This window comes from Macrotis lagotis, chromosome X (assembly GCF_037893015.1).
Source record: "Macrotis lagotis isolate mMagLag1 chromosome X, bilby.v1.9.chrom.fasta, whole genome shotgun sequence".
In the NCBI taxonomy this organism is placed as follows: domain Eukaryota; kingdom Metazoa; phylum Chordata; class Mammalia; order Peramelemorphia; family Peramelidae; genus Macrotis; species Macrotis lagotis.
The window spans coordinates 571,528,451-571,545,801 of NC_133666.1; the positions used below are offsets into that span (position 1 = coordinate 571,528,451).

General features: G+C 31.8%; 1 protein-coding gene across 1 annotated transcript in view; it reads right to left on the reverse strand.

The window, feature by feature from the left end:
- The window catches only part of CSMD3 (CUB and Sushi multiple domains 3), a 639,662-nt gene that overhangs the window by 302,128 nt on the left and 320,183 nt on the right, over positions 1 to 17,351 (reverse strand). The window contains exons 19-21 of the mRNA XM_074202120.1: positions 13,439 to 13,552; positions 12,740 to 12,835; positions 10,880 to 11,083 (exon numbers count right to left, since the gene is read on the reverse strand). Of these exons, the coding sequence (XP_074058221.1) occupies positions 10,880 to 11,083; positions 12,740 to 12,835; positions 13,439 to 13,552 (414 nt within the window). The remainder of the gene's footprint in view (positions 1 to 10,879; positions 11,084 to 12,739; positions 12,836 to 13,438; positions 13,553 to 17,351) is intronic.

Here is a 17,351-nt window from a genome sequence, read left to right on the forward strand (position 1 = left end):
TCTGCTGAGGGGAGGGGGGTGGGAAGGGAGGGTGGAGGGAAATTTTGCAACTTGGAAATATGCATGTACATGAGGATGGAAAGAAATACATAAAATAAAAAAATTAAAATATGTTACCAGAGAAAGAGGCAACTTCACTTTAAAGTAGCTCTAGGTTTAAGTACTAATTCTAGCATATACTGGCTTCTTGACTTTGGGCTAGTCACTGGACCTCCCTGTAAAATGAGGAAATTCATCCAAATGACTTCAGATGTCCCTTCAAAATCTCTATCCAGTATCCTATGATTTTAAGTCACTTAACCTCTCAGGCATCTTTTTAAGATGCTAAATTGCAGTATATTTGCATATTTCAATTGGTAGAGAGTGTTCTCTCACTCAAGAGTTCCTTAATTTCATTGCTATTGGTTCACTTATTTTTAAGACTTATCCTATTTGAGTCCAGAGGATAGAATTAATATTATTGATTATGAGTTTCAAAGTAGCAAATTGACATAAGAAAAACTTCTTAATACCCTTAGAACTAGAGCTTTTTAAAAAGTGGAAAGAAATACCTTAGGAATTAATGATCACTCTTCATTGGGGGTCTTTAAGAAAAACTTAGAGAAAAACTAACTGACTGTGTTGTACTTAGATTTTTTTTTAAAGATTATGATTATATAAAATGACTACCAGAGTATGTCTTAATTGTGAAATTTTATAATTTTGAGATTCAATAGATACCAAAAATATCCAGAAGAAAAATTCAAGAAAGGAGTCAGAAATAAATCCATGAAGTTAGATCTTTGATCATAAATATGGATGCTAAGCAAGGTAAAATAGAGTTACATGTGCCAGGAAACATTTAAATTCATACTTATCATAATACTTGGTGAGATGGGTCTCATGACTAAAATGTTGCTCTGAAAGAATATTCATAAGGATAAAATTTGGTAAATTGGGTAAGAAAGGGCTAATCATAATGTAAATAAAGATGATGTGGTTATTTAGAAAATCTAGGAACCAGAATGGGATAAACACAATGGTTATGGATGTTGAACAAGACATCCTGGAGAATAGTCAAGTGGACCTTACAAACCATTGCTAATAATAAGTATATTGTAGGTGAAGGAAATTCAGTTGTACTCTTTAAAATTCTAAAAGATTATGCTGTTTTAAAGTGCTGCACTAAACATGCCAGCAAATTTAGAAAACTCAACAGTATTCACTGGATTGTAAAAATATCAGTTTATGTTCCAATTCAAAAAAAAAGGGCAATGCCAAATAATGTTCAAATTATCTAACAATTGCCCTCATTTCATACACCTGCAAGTATGCTTAATATTCTTCAAGTTAGGTTTTAGCTACATGCAAACCAAGAATTAACAGAAAAGTATACATGTTTTGAAAGAGGGAGAGAACTAGAGACTAAATTGTCAACATTCTCTGGATTATGAAAAAAGCAAGGACAACTACTTCTTCCCTTTTTTTTTCAGATTTTTGCAAGGCAAATGGGGTTAAGTGGCTCACCCAAGACCACACAGCTAGGTAATTATTAAGTGTCTGAGGCCGTATTTGAACTCAGGTCCTCCTGACTCCAGGGCTGGTGCTCTATCCACTGTGCCACCTAGCCACCCCAACATCTACTTCTACTTCACTGACTAAATCCTTTGATTTTGTGGAATACAACAAGATGTAGCAAGTCCTCAAAGAGATGGGAGTTCCAGATCATCTCATCTGTCTTCTGGGGAATCTGTATCCAGGTTAAGAAGCAATAGTCAGACTCAATCATGTAACACTGATTGACTTAATATTGGGAAAGGCTTTACAACAAGGTTTTATATAGTGTCACCTTATTTATTTAATTTAAATACAGAATACAACTTATGAAATGACAGACTTGATTAATCAAAAGACAGAATTAAAGTTGCTGGGAAAAATATCAAGTATTTCAGAGATGCAGACAGTATCACTCTGATGGCAGAGAGTGCAGAAAAATTAAGAACTCTCTTGATGAGTGCAAAAGAGGAGAATGTAAAAGCTCTCTTGAAGTTTAACCTTAAAAAACAAACAAACAAAGCAAAACCAAAGATCATGGCAAATGATTCTGTTATTTCCTGGCAAATAGAGGGAGAATAAGTGGAAACATGTCAGATTTTATAGTCTTGAGATCAAAGATCACTTCATATAGTGACTTCAGTCAGGAAAATTAACATACAGTTGCTCAATGGAATGAAAGCTATGGTAAATCTGGACAGCATAATAAAAAGGAGAGAACACCTTGCCAACAAAGTTCCATGTTGTGAAAGCTATGGCTTTGTCAGACTGAAAGAGTTAAATTAATAGGAAAATTGAGTGCCACAGATTAATGCTTTGATCTATGGGGTTGGAGAAGACTTTTGAGAGTTCCTTGAACAGCAAGGAGAGCAAATCAGTTAATACTTAATGAAATCAATTCAGTCTGCTCAATGGAAGGACAAATACTGAAGGTGAAGCTTAAATACTTTGGCCACACAATGAGAAGACAGGCGTCATTAGAAAAGATTGGTTGAAGTCTTTTCTGGGAAAGGTTGGAGGCAAAAGGAGAAGGGGACAGCAGAGGATGAGACTTTCAAATAATATCACGACATGAACAGAATTTGGGAGATAGTGCAGGATAGAAAGGTCTGGAATATAGTCCAAGGGATCACAAAGAGTCAAACTGCCTGAATGAATTAACAACAAAAATTACATATGAATTTATAAAATCATCCCTTGTATGACATAGAGGGAACAGTACTAACAGAAGATATCTAGTTGAACTGGTGTTAGAGTCAGAGAAGACAATTCAAATTCTGCCTGAGAAACTGAAAAAGTCAGGATAATCTATATGATGCTACGTGACTCTCGGAAAATCACTTTGCTTCTATTTGCTATGGTTTACTAATCTGTAAAATGAACCTTCCTCTTAGAGCAGCAAAGTAGAACAGTAGATAAACTGCTGAGTCTGGGGTCGGGAAAAACTGAATTCAAAGTCAATCTCAGACACTAGCTTTGTTACTCCAGGAAAAAAACTTAAACTTGTTTACCTTAGTTTCCTCATCTGTAAAAGGAGCTGGAGAAGGACATGACAAACCATTGTACTATATTTGTCAAGAAAACCCTACATGGAGTCAAAAAAGAATTAGACAACTGAAAATGATTAAATAACAATATCATAGAGCTGTTAGGGGGATCAAATGAAATTATATCACATAGTCAGTGTAAATACTTATTCCTTTCCCACAGTGAGCAGATGTGTATCCCTAGGCTAGTCACTTAATCTATTTCAGTCTCAGTTTCCTTATCTGTAAAATGGGGACACTAATCACATTTACTTCATAGTATTGTGATCATCAAGGATAAAAATATATGCAAAATCTTTAGCAAAACTTAAAAGACCCCTGTAAGATGTTTTATCATGGGGTGGCTAGGTGACACAGTGGATAAAGCACCGGCCCTGGCGTCAGGAGTACCTGAGTTCAAATCTGGCCTCAGACACTTAAGAATTACCTAGCTGTGCGGCCTTGGGCGAGCCACTTAACACCATTTGCCTTGCAAAAATAAAAACAAAATGTTTTATCATAACATAATTCTAGCAGTGGTTCTGAAACAATGCCTTGGGGTTTTAGTGAATTGCAAGCTCAATTTATGACATAATTGCCACCAAAAGGTAAATAATCTAAGCCTGTGGAAAGAAATAATTTAGATAAAAATACAAGTGAGACATTGTCTGTATTCAAAGAGTCTATGAACTACAAGTTCATAGGAAAAATAAATACAGGTTGTATGCAAAATAAATACAAAGTGAATTCTGATTGGGAACTAACAACTGAGAGAATTAAGAATTTTTTTTTTAAAATAAGGAGATAGGATATAATTTAAGCTTTAAAGGAAACTAATATTTCCAAGAGGCAGAGGAGAGCATTCTTGAGACAAGGAAAATTACAAAGTCATGGAGGCTACAAATAAAATGTCATAAACAGGGAATGGAAAGTAGGCTATTTTACTGTAGCTATATATAAAAGTTAATATACTAAAACTTAAGTTGTTGCTATTATTATTTACATTTATTACTATTTTATTATTGATATTAATATTATTAATTTTATTATATATATTATTATTTGCTCTTAAATCTATTTTAAAGAAAGAGATTTTATGATATTTAGATAGCAAACTCCTGTTTTTAATCACTGATATTATCAAGAAAATCATATTTTTTAATCACCTTAAACTGTCATTATTTCTTAAAATTAAATGTGATTTAAAATTTTCCATTTTGGGGAGGGGAGATACCATGCACAATAACTTAAAATAATAAAGTAATGTAACAAGGGAAAATTATTACAATCCCTTATAATATGTACAGAGTTATGTATATTTTGATTCTTTGAACTGTCTTTAGAGAGTCCTGTCAGAAGACTCTACACCCTGGTGAGTTGGTAGACTATACTAAGCTTAACATTTCTTTGATTATGGTATACATCAATACATAGCTAATTTTAATTTATAATTGCATTTATAATACCTGGAAAGATGTGAAATGCTAAGTCTTTTAGGAGTAATTCATAAATAAAAATCTTAGTATTTTAGTATATAATATGAATGTGACTACAGAATACTCTGAAAATGAGGAGAGAGAGAGAGAGAGAGAGATTGCCTAGAAAGAAGCTTTTAATATGATTGATGAAATGCTTTGTTCCCACAATGATGGACACTACTTTCCAGTCTTGTGTCCTATTTTATCACAAATCTGAAGCAGTCAGTTAAATGGGAGGCAAATGCAACTGGAATGAATAGAATCACTTCATTTTATACTTATGTAACTGATCAAATCTGTCATCACCTACATGAACAAATTAAAGGTCAGTGCCATGTAAAGTACCTAAATAATTACTGGTAAAAGTAGGAGCAAGCAGAATGATTGATTCCTGCTCTCTGCAAAAGAATATTTAAAATTCACTATGGAGTTGATGCAATTTAGTACAGTCATATCTATGTCTAGCACTTCGATTATTAAAATGATGTGATCCAATGCAATTTCCAATTTATTTGTATTTCACAACTTTTATTGGCACAGGAATAAAAGTACACATGTAATAATAAATTCTTTGAGTCTGTAACCACCTTCTTAGTAGAAGGGTCTTTTGGCTTTTGGATGGCACAAATACAGAAGTTGCAACCATGAAGTCTAAGATTGAATTTCGATCTTAGTCAAGTAGCTTAATCTTTGTTTAAAACTAAGATTATACTTATTATAGCTATACTACAATCCTCAAAGAAAGACAACTGATTGTAGTGTTTAGAGAGCTTTACTCAGAAATTTATTACCTGGGTTCAAGTCTTACCTGGGAAACTTTTCGATTTTAGGACCTCAGGGCATGTCACTTAACAATTCAGTGTTCTGGGCAATTTTCTTGAGATACTAAATTTCAGACAAGGTACCAATTCATATTGTTAGAGGACAGTTTCTTTACCTGTAAGTTCCCTACAAATGCAATGAGGTCTAATCTCTCCCTCTAAATCTCCAAGAGTTGTTGGTAATTTTCTCAGTCTGAAGGCATTGTGAATTCTAACTAGCCATCTATGACCATCACAAGGGTTCTGAATGTTATAATTCTTCAAAAGTTAAAGCATCTCTATTTTATATTTATATATATAAATTTAAGGACTACATTTAAAATGTGTTTTTGTCTATAGTAGATAAAGGAGAACTCTATAAGGCTTTAAAATTATTTTGGGATTATCAACTTTCTTATACATGCCTTAGATACAAACCTGGTATAGGAATGATTACCCTATTGCAGCCTCTTCTGAATATCTCCTGGCCACAAAAATTGTTATATCTTACCTCAGATTTTGGTTCCTTTCTCCCTCAGCTTAGGGTTGCTAAGAAGCTACTTGACTCCAATCCTACTTCTCTCCTGGCCCCAAATCTCTTCATACTTCTTACTTTGCCTTGTTATCAATCCAGGGCTAATGTTATTAAACGTAAGAACCATTTATTAAGTACCTCCTAGGTGAAAAACCATGTACTAGGGACAAAGAATATAATGATAGAATTGTTGTCTTCATATAGCTTATATTCATGATGGGGGAATAGAAGAAAGATAGGCGGTTAATAATGCCTATAGATAAACAAATCTTAATGACACCAATTAGATGCAAAATTATTTCTGATTAGGTGAGAAGTGGTGATGGTTCAATTACAGGGAGCTTCTTTGAGACGAAAAGGGGAATAGTGGAGAGAATATTGTGAGAGATATTGATTTGTAGTGACAAGATTAACAATGTAGAAAAGGGGAGTAGGAGGGGAAAAAATAAGAAAACAGATTGCTATCTCCTAACATCTACTAAGACTGCTTCTTTTCCAAACAGTGCTGAGGGTCATTTGTTTTCTGCTGTATTATGCTATTCCTGCCATGATATTTCAAGGAGTTTCAATATTAAGAAGAAACTAATCTCCTTTCAGTGTAAGACAACTGTATTAGACTCACTATGGACTATATTATCCCCCATCCATAGGAAGAAAAAGAAAAGAAAACAAAACAAAACAACACACACACACAGACACACACAAAACCAATCCTTCAGAATCCCATGAACACTTTATAAAAATTATCTCTTATGTGTGTCTTTCCCTTAATCCTAATTCCTAATACTGAAAATTAATAATCTGTAAACATGTTTATCAAAATATTTATGTACAATGCTATCCTGACTCTGCCACTGAGGTAGGGGTGGAGGGGTAGGAAGGGAGAGTGGAAGGAAATTTTGTAACTTAAAAATATACATGTGCATATGGATGAAAATAAATAAATAGATTTTTAAATAAAGAATAAAGAAACTAACCTATATAGAATTGTCATTTTATATGGCCTTAAGGAAAATGGCAAAGACAGTAATGGACATAAGAAGGATGTAATATAGGGTAGATAGATGGTCAATGGGAAACTGTGTCTCGAGTAGAATCAAGAAGACTCATATTCCTGAGTTCAAACCTGTTCTCAGACACTACTAGCTATGTGATCCTGGTCAAGCCATTCAATCCTGTTTGACTCAGTTTTCTCATCTGTCAAATGAGCTGAAGAAGGAAATGGCAAATCATTCCAATATCTTTGCCAAGTAAACTCCAAATGGGGTCATGAATAGTTGGATAAAACTGAAAATGTCTGAACAAGGAAATAATATATTACATCTTTGTAACAAAAACTGAAAACACATAATGACTGACATAAAAGATAATTATAAAAATGTATTAATGACAAAGGAGGTAGAATGAGCACCAATATGGTGTTTAGGAATAAGGAATAACAGATGATTAGCTTGGGCATTATAATGATCAAGGATGTGAGAAGGCCTCCAGAATATGGGATAGTTCTTCTATAGAAGATTTAAGTGAGAACATAGAAATGTTTTAGGATATGAAGGATTATAATCTACTTTAATAGATGGAGTACCCACAATGATAAGATTGCAAATCCATCAACATTTTAATTTTGTTGACTATATGTTGTTCCAGTGTATCCGTATGGATCTGGTTTTGTACAGATGGCTAGTGTGACTTTAGAGTCTAAATATAGTCTACATCAAAGTGGTGGTGGTGGTAAAGACAACTGAATAATGGTAATGCTGTAGTTTTGAATCAGTCAAACCTATCTAATTACCAAAAATAACTTCCCTATTCTCCCTTTCAATCCCAAGGTGTGGATCTTTGCCTTGAACCCTGAGGGATAACAAGTGTTAGAACAGTCAAAGCTTATGCCTTAGAGTTCAGGTCATTGGAATGTGATAAAGCTATCTATTTCCAGATAGTGACATCACCCTGATTGTAGGGAGAAAAATTCCTTAAAAGAAAATGCTAACCAGGGCAGCTAGGTGGTGTAGTGGATAAAGCACCTGCCCTGGAGTCAGGAGTATCTGGGTTCAAGTCAGGTCTCAGACACTTAATAATTACCTAGCTGTGTGGCCTTGGGTAAGCCATTTAACCCCGTTTACCTTGCAAAAAAAAATGCTAACCTTTTGAGAGCTATTCTGAAACCATAACATGAAAGGCAATTAATGTGATAAATTTAAGTTGTAGTTACTCTAATTTAGCTAATTCCAAGGTGAACATTTTTAGCTAATTCCAAGGTCAAGATTATTCTACCAATTCCAATTTATTGGAGATTCTTATTTTTCATAAAGAAATATCCTCATAACCACTATTCAAAGACTCCCAAGGTTCAATCAAACAGGAGGTCTGGAAAACAATGAACCAAAGACCAATTTGTCCTTACTAAACAGAGACTAAAAATTTTGTAATCTGTGACTATTATATTGAATAATGAGAAAATATTTTGTCTTAGCAAGTGATTGATGACTGGTTTACTTAAATTTATGATAGGTTAAGATCAGTATTTCAATCTAAGATCTAAATTAGGAGAGGGTTGGTAGGCTGACTGGTTCTTATTCTTCATTATCAAAGAAGATCAAAATGACAAGGCAAAGTGCATCAAACTGTGCTTGACCAAACCAATATGAGTTCAGAATGCTCTTCTGCTGGTGGAGTAAAAATAATATATGTGGACATTTGGGGGATTCTCTACATTTGTGTACACTTACTTTTCTACTAGCCTAATTGTCATAACCATACATTACTACTGAAAAACCACAGCTTTGACTATCTAAAAATTGGGATAGCACCTACTTTACAATCTTCTAAGGATCAAATGAAATTAAAAATTGCTTAGCATGGGATCTGGCACATGGTAGGTCCAATATAAATAATTATTTCCTCCTCTCCCCTGTGTACCCCTTCTCTTTCTGCCCTTCCTCCTTCCTCCCTTTCCTTTTTTTCCTTTTTTGCTATCTAATTCTAACTGGGCCCGCATTATAGGTGAGGTAATCCTTTCATATGTATATATATATATATATATATATATATATATATATATATATATATATATATATACCTAATTGATTCTTTATCCTAATCTCTATAATGGTTGTTACAAACCTCTTTTATGCTAGAATTTTATAAATCCCCCCACCCCAACACTCTTAGTGATAAAATCTATTCCAGGCCCATGAACTTTCTTGTCTTCCTTTTCCTCAGTTCAAAATTCTCTTGATATTCTCTACTTTATTCCAATCTGATGAGGAGGTAGTTTAGTAGGCACTTTAAGTTTGCTGAGTGATTAAAACTGAAATTAATGGTTTAATCCTCCTCAATAATCTAATAATTGGAGAATTTTATTTAAGTCATTTACTCTTTGACCTTCAGTTGACTTACCTGCAAAAAGAAGTTAATGGTCAATATGATCTCCAAGATTGTGACCATGTTCAAAATTCTATTAATTCATATATCTACTGGAAAGTATGACCAGAGGATAATTAGGGTACTTTCAGCACTGAAATTTTTGCTATTGTTTAGTCACTTTTCCATTATTTTACTACTTTTCTTTGCATCATTAGTGCTTAACACAAGTCATGGAACACAGTAGGCATTTAATGAAAGCTCAGTGACTCAATGACTAGTCATATCTGAGATAAAGTCAACTTAATCAAACATGATTCATGAGAGTTAAAATATTATCAGAATATTTAATCATGTATGTGACAAGATATATTATTTAAAAAACTCATCCAATATTCATGTAAACAGATAGAGAAAATAGGTCATCTTAAAATTAATTTTTGCTTTATTTTCTTCTATTCTGTTGAACTAAAAGACCACTAAGACCTCAATTAATTAGAAGTAAATATTCAGTTAATCTCAATTTATTTTCTGTACTTTTAGTAACATGATAAAAGAGAAGACAATGAACTTGTAGTAACTATTTTTTTAAAAAACTATTTCTGATCTTTACCTAGCTGTGTGGCCTTCAGCAAGCCACTTAACCCCATTGCCTAGCAAAAAAAACAAAAAACAAAAAACTATTTCTGGATATATTTTAAGTTTAGTAAAAGAAATAACTATATTCAAAATAGCATATTTACTGTTATAAGAAAATATATTAATTCATTTTAGGAAGAGATTCAAAACCAAGGGTTAAAACATGTTTAACTGCAAATGACACGCCAAAAATTCAATTAGATAATCCTTTCCCCAACCTTTCAAATTATTTAAGTTTTTACTGCCTTGCACTTGAGACAGGTTGAATAAAAGCGTTTCAGAACAATGAGTTTTAGAAACCTTTCATAAAGCCAAATTAACATAATGAGATCAGAGACTATCCTTAGGGTCTTTATATGCAAATTATGGAACTTTATCTTTTTTTTAACTCAAATCTATGAAATTTATCTAAAAGTATAAAAATCCACAATAAGCAACACTACTAAAAAGGTTGAGTTGTGAAAATATCACTACACCTGAATATAAGGCATTATACAAATTAACAAATATGTATTTCAGTCCTATTGGATTAAAGAAATGTCACAATGGATAAAAGTCATTAAGTTCTAAATCTATGGCAGCCATTTTTGAAATGTATTTTTCTTTCAATGTTATTATATACATATTTCAATGTATATCAAAAATCCATTGACATTATTTTACAGGTGTATGTAAATACTGAGGTGTATATATATATATATAATATATATAACATATATATTATATATAATATATATATATATCTGCACACACACATGCAATGAAGCAGAGAAAACTAAGACAATTATCCTGATAATTCAAATCAAATACTTTTTATCTTTGCTTGAATTATCAAGATAATTGCCTCAATTTTCCACTTCATTTTACAGCTTTATGTATAATAACCAAAGAAAAAAATAAGTTTTGAGTGAAGTACTGAGTTTTGGAATCAAAGAAGAAAAAATTCATTTGATCCATCCCTTTAAAATACACATAATCAGAAAACATACATCTTTATATACTCACCAACACAAGTTGGTAAGGAATCATTCCATTGTGCCAAAGAATTGGGTACTGTATCACATCTAATTGCTATGGATCCATAGAGAATGTATCCTGGATTACATTCAAAAAGAACCAATGAACCAACTGCAAATTCATTGCCAATCCTTCTTCCAAATCTTGGTTCAGGAACAGAACTGCATTGTGTCGCACTTGTTCTCGGAACAGCTGCATGCATACAAACAATTGTTGATTTCAATTTTACATTTGATAAGAAACTCAGATTTTCAAATGCTATAACATATAGATAATTCAAAGATTATTCATTTATATCTAAACAAAAAATTTAGATGTCTTAAAAGTTCCTCAGATTTCACAGATTGTAATGCTATTAAATGAGATCACATGTCAATATTTTAGTATTTTCAATAAAATAAAATTCATACTTAAAATCTTTTAAACAAATAAAGTGGTCTTTGAAATTGAATTACATTATGTCAATATAGTTCAAAATAAAAATGCAATCTTGATAGATATCTAGATTTATGGGATAAAACCTGAAAGATGAATTTTACTTAGAATACTGTTTATAAAAACATGAGTTAAATAGTGAGAGCTGACATCTCATTATTTCAGTGTCTGATACTTCAAAGCAGTATTACAGACACCTGGCAAGGTATTTTAGTAATTCAGTATCAAGACCACAGAATTAGCTATTTCAAAAAGGTATTTTGCTTTGTTTTTTTTTTCAACTCCAAGTAAGAAAATAGACTCAGGCTCAACAGAACATGTCAGACAGATTAACAACAATAGAAAAATTTGACTCAATGGGATATCAAACTTGAGGTCTTTTCAAGAATTCACTGATATGTACTTCAATTAGGATATTTTATAATGCTTGAAATAAATTTCAATGATAACAGGATGTTTTTTTAAACACCCCCCCCACATATATATGTATATGAATATATATTAAAGAGATCAGCAAGACCTACATGAGATCTGACAAACTTTCCAAGTAAACCTACTCTCATATTCCACTTGATAAAACATAACTGAATTTTCATAGTTCCTTTCCTACCGCTAATACCTTTGTAGAGCAAATTATTATCTAGTAAATAGTAAAAAATTTCAAACCAAATTAAAGGTGGGATAAAGGGATTTAACAAGAACATCAAATTATGGAACTAAAAAAATTCTACAATGAGAACTTAAGGTAAGTTACCTATGATAAGACAGATAAGAATATCATATGTGATTCTAAGAAAACTATCTAAAATAAAAGTAACTGAAAATTTAGGAGAGTGAAAATGATTATAGGGGGAAAAAAGAACAATTTCTTTATAAAGTATACTGATAATTGCCCAGAAAGTTATAATAGTAATATGAAGTACTGAAAAATCAGATTCTATAAAAATAATAGAATATGTATCAGTCATAAAATTCTTTATAATTATAAGTGAACCAGAACTAGAGTTATGGTAGGAAGTCCTGGGATATAAATATTATTATTCTTATATTCACAGTTAGAAGAGATGGAAATTCACAACATTTGTGTAGTGCCATGTTATGAATGAGCAATATTGACAGTTGAAAGTGTAAGTACGAGAGAGAGAGAGAGAGAGAGAGAGAGAGAGAGAGAGAGAGAGAGAGAGAGAGAGAATTTAAAATCATGATGAGGTAAAAAAGGGGAGGTAAATGAGAATTCTAAACTGAGGGTGGGGAAAGAAGTAATCAAGGTTTTGAGTGGTGTTTTAAATGTAAAAGATAACATTCATCTTTAAGATATTTATGGATATGTGGTTTTAAGGAATAATGTGGAGCAGAGAATTATATCTGAATATATCATTCCTTAGTGTTTTTCTAGGCTATTGTGTCACTTACCTTGATAAACAAAGTGAAATCCCTTAGCTGTTATTGGTCCAACTGAAGTAAATCGAATTGTGATCTGATTACCTGAACTCAGTGGAAGTGATTCTCCTACTCAACAAAACAAACACTAAGATGTCACAAATAATTTTCATTAAGTAAACCTCACAAAAGTCTACTAAAATGTTCTGCCATTTGAAAACTTCAAATTGTGATCTATCAAAATTAATTTTAAATGACTGCCACTGATATAAAGTCTCTAACGGTTGAGTTCAAATGTACTTTATAACTACAATCTTTAATTGATAAATACAACTTTTTTTAAAAGAACTCAAATATTTCATAATACAATAAACATATCATAAAGACTATTAGCACAAAATATTTGCATAGCTCTTTACAGTATTTTTTTACCCAAATAACTTTTACATATATTGTCTCGAAATCAAATAATAAATTCAAAACTGAATTAATTTTATGCTAGGAAACAGTCCCAGGACAAAGGTAGATCATAGTATTTCTTTTTAATGCTTTTTATTAGTTCAATTGGTTTTTGGTAACTTCTAATTGTGTTCCTTTTTAAAAAATATGATTACATTATCAACTTAATTTGTTTCCTAGAAAGGATGACATAAATCTCAACTTTCTCTACAGCACCCATCAAAATCAGTACTAAGTCAATAACTGAGGCATGTCAGTTCTATTAAAGGATACCTGAATGGGATCCTGAGAGGGAAGATAACAGAGCAGATTGCTGAGTTGGCCCATCATACACCTCAACCACATCGTGGAGTGATGTCTGGAAAAATACAAACTGGCCAAACACCACTGATCAACAGGAACCAGGAGAAGCAACATAAAATCACCAACCATCCAAAAACAAAACAAAACAAAAAAATAGAAAGAGGAGGAGAGAGAGAACAAAGTATTACAATGTGATAATATTTTTTTCCCTATATTTCAAAGAGGAGAGTTGCCAATTGGTTGATTTCCCTGAAAAAATGTCAAGTCATAGAAATAATGGGCATCTCATATTTCAACAGAATCAAGGAAAAAAACTGATTCTGAGGAAACTGTATTTGTACATATCAATTAAGATAATAAACAGTAACATTTTTATTTGGTCTCTAATGCAAAGCTTGTTTCTGTTAACTTTGTGACTCTCTTCTCTTTCTAGTTTTCCCTCCACCTTGAAAAATTTAGTAAAATGATGTTTATAAACTTTAGGGACCTTTTTTTGGCACATATTTTGAAATGCTGTCTTATTGTATTTTAGCTAATATTTTCATTCTTGGAAACAATCATTAGCATGATGATTCTTCATTTTTTTTTACACTGTAGAAACAATTTTGAAATACTTACCAGTAGAAGTTTAAAAAATTTCCCTGAGATTTCATTCTTGAGTACACATGCTACCTTGAGTACATATGCTAATGTCTATTTGCAAAAACTGATCCAATTGCAAATGGTAGACAAGAGCAACCCCCAGTGAAGAGGAAGCTTGCTTTTTGAACTTCTAAATAATGAAATTAATAAGAGATACTTCAAAAAATGCCTGTTTTTTTCATTTAGCTAAAAACAGTTCATTCAAAAATAATAAAAATAAAATAAACTTTCAACAACTTCAAAATATGTAAAACTATATTTAAATGGTTTTGAACTGTTTTTTAACAATTAAAAACCAATACTGGGATTTTATTTTTCTCTGAAATTATATAAATCCCTATTGCTACTGGTCAGTTGAACATATCTATTTCTAATTTTTCTGGTTTCTTCATAATGGATATTGAAATAAATCCTACTAGAAATTTACATGAAAACAATTACACATAATAACGTGGCCAATTAAAATTAGCTGGTGATTTCAGTCCAATTCTTTGTAAAGGAAAGAAATATGTAAAACACAGCAAGTATTTTACTGTGAATGTAAAAAAGAACAATTTAAAAGAAATCAAATTATTTCTAGTTTCTAGGAACCCGAATCTTGAATCCTTCAAAATTCCATTGGTAATCCTTCATCATTATATTGTAATTCTCTCTTAGAATTTAAGAATATAGATTCCTTCTTAGACTGAGTCTATAAAAAATATCAAACAACTTTTAAATGGATTCTGTTTACCTCCCACAGTGAATTGGAAATATAGTAAAGGAAAATTTTAAAAATAGAAAAACTTCAGAATATTTTCTTTTAAGATCATCTTCCAGATTGTAAATTCATGATTTTTAAGACTATAAATTTTATTTTAAAATACTTAGGGATCAATACATGAAATAATTTCCTCCACATATTCAGGGTAGTTTGAATTAATAATGCTATTTCTATGTGTTTTGCAAATATTGGCAATGTGATAACTTATTTCAGAGAATTTCATTTTAAAATAGAAAGGCTTCTAGTCTCTGATATATGGTCCATAATAACACAATTAATTTTATTATAATAAATTTATAAAAAAATGAAACAATATGATATATGAGTTTTTATCTTGCTATTCATGTACCAGTAAGTTTAGGGTTGAACAAATGGATCAGAAAGAGATGTGAACTACTCACAGTTCTTTTGTCCTACAATCAAAGAACATTACATTTTCCACATACTCAATTTTCCTACACATAAAATATTAAACTATATCAGTCAGACAAGAAGATAGTTTAAAACACTTTACAAATACAAATCTTTCTGTATTTATGTCTGTTTTTCCTCTATTTTTTATTTTCTTATCCAATATTGAGATTCCCTATCTTTTCAGTTAATGATCAAAAAAGTCTTATAAATATTAATATTCCTGTTTTAGTCAGACATAGAACAAAAGATTATCTTTTCATTTTGCTAACATCACCACCTGCCTCCAGAACTAATTTCTTAATCAAGTGGTTTTTTTTGAGTGTGCAGATTCTTATCTTCTGATGAGATCTGATGACCAGCAGCACTGACTTATAAAGATGACCCAAAGAGTTACAGGAAAACTTGTGAAAATTTTAGTTTGCATGAGCTTTATTGTCTGCCACCCTAAATAGTCACTATGCATTGCTTCTGTTCTTCCAATGGCTTCTTAATTTCCAAATTTATTTCAAATTCTTGGAAATTTGAGCTGTACTTTAAGTCAGACAGACATTACTGGCCATTCTGGGTTTATTTCAGAAACTTTACAATTTCTGCCACCTTCCTTCAGAAATAATTTTCTTTTTTTTTTAATCTTGTTTGGTGATGAGAATTCTTATCAGATATTAGTCTTTGACATAAGCATTACATATTCACTGCACAATTATCTTTATTAAAAATAATAATTGCATATTTATGTATTGCATGTAAAGTCCTTAGAGATTACAAAGTCCATGAGAGATACAATATATTAATTATCTCACCTATACTTTTGCATTTTGCACAAAATAGATTTTAAATAAATGGTTGCTCAATAAATGAATGAGTGCTAATCACAGACAGAGACAACACTGCATAACAGATGACTAGATTGAGAGTCAGAAGAATATCAAGTCTTTAGGAGCAGGGAGCATTTTACTGTCTTTGAATCCCTAGTTCTTGGAATAGCAACTCCAATGTAATAAATATTTAATAAATATTGATTTCAATTATGCCCCTACATTGTTTAACCATAGATAGATAAGTTTACTTAAAAATCTCTCCATTCCCTCACCTGTGTAATGGGTTGTGTTTACATAGCTATGTATGATAAATACATTCTGTTTAATTGGGCAATCCAGTATTTGAGTTGGGTCTTTAATTGTTAATGTTCACATATACATGCATGCAAATATACACATACCAATTTTTAATGTTAATTGCTTTATGACAGTCTGAGAAAATATTTATTTTTATTTTATATTAATATTATTTGAACCTAACTTTTTTGGCCAGAAAATTGTCCAGTGCAAAAGCTTACTGTAGAAGTCAAGCTGACCTCAAAGTTTCTATGACCAGATGGTTGTAAGGAATGCTTAGATCTCACTCGTTACCTGTTTTGCTTCTCAGATTTCATTGTGGGCCATTTCAGAACATAAATCTTGGATTATCCAAATTAGATTGACATATACATATACATACATATATATCACAAAATACCATTCTGGAGACTACCTCTTGCCTACATGAGGTCAATCATGCAAATGCCCTCAAGTCATTGTTTGAATTCTGTATAATCTAACTCTACAAAGACTCATGGAGACATCCTTCTTCTGACTTTCCTCCTCTATCACATGATCAAATAAATTACTTTCTAAAGCTATTGCAGGAAGTTTGTTTTTATGACTAACAGTTTCCACTAATACAAATGAATTGTGGAAGCTATTCTTACAGAAAACACCATAGAGAAACAAAGACAGTGTACCACTGAGGTGAGGGTGGAGGCTGCCATGATATCTCAGGTATCTTATTTAGTGATCAAATCCAAGTATATATGGATGTAGATATAGCAGGTTGGTGGTGCTAGACCTGGAATCTGGAAAATTTAAGTTCAAATCCAGTCTTTGAAAATGATTACTGATGTTGGAAATAATAACTCAATTTCTCTCTGCCTCAATTTTTTGAACTATAAAATGGGGATGATAACCATACCTACCTCTGAGGGTTGCTGTGAGGATCACATCAGTCAAAGCGTGTCTTACATAGGAT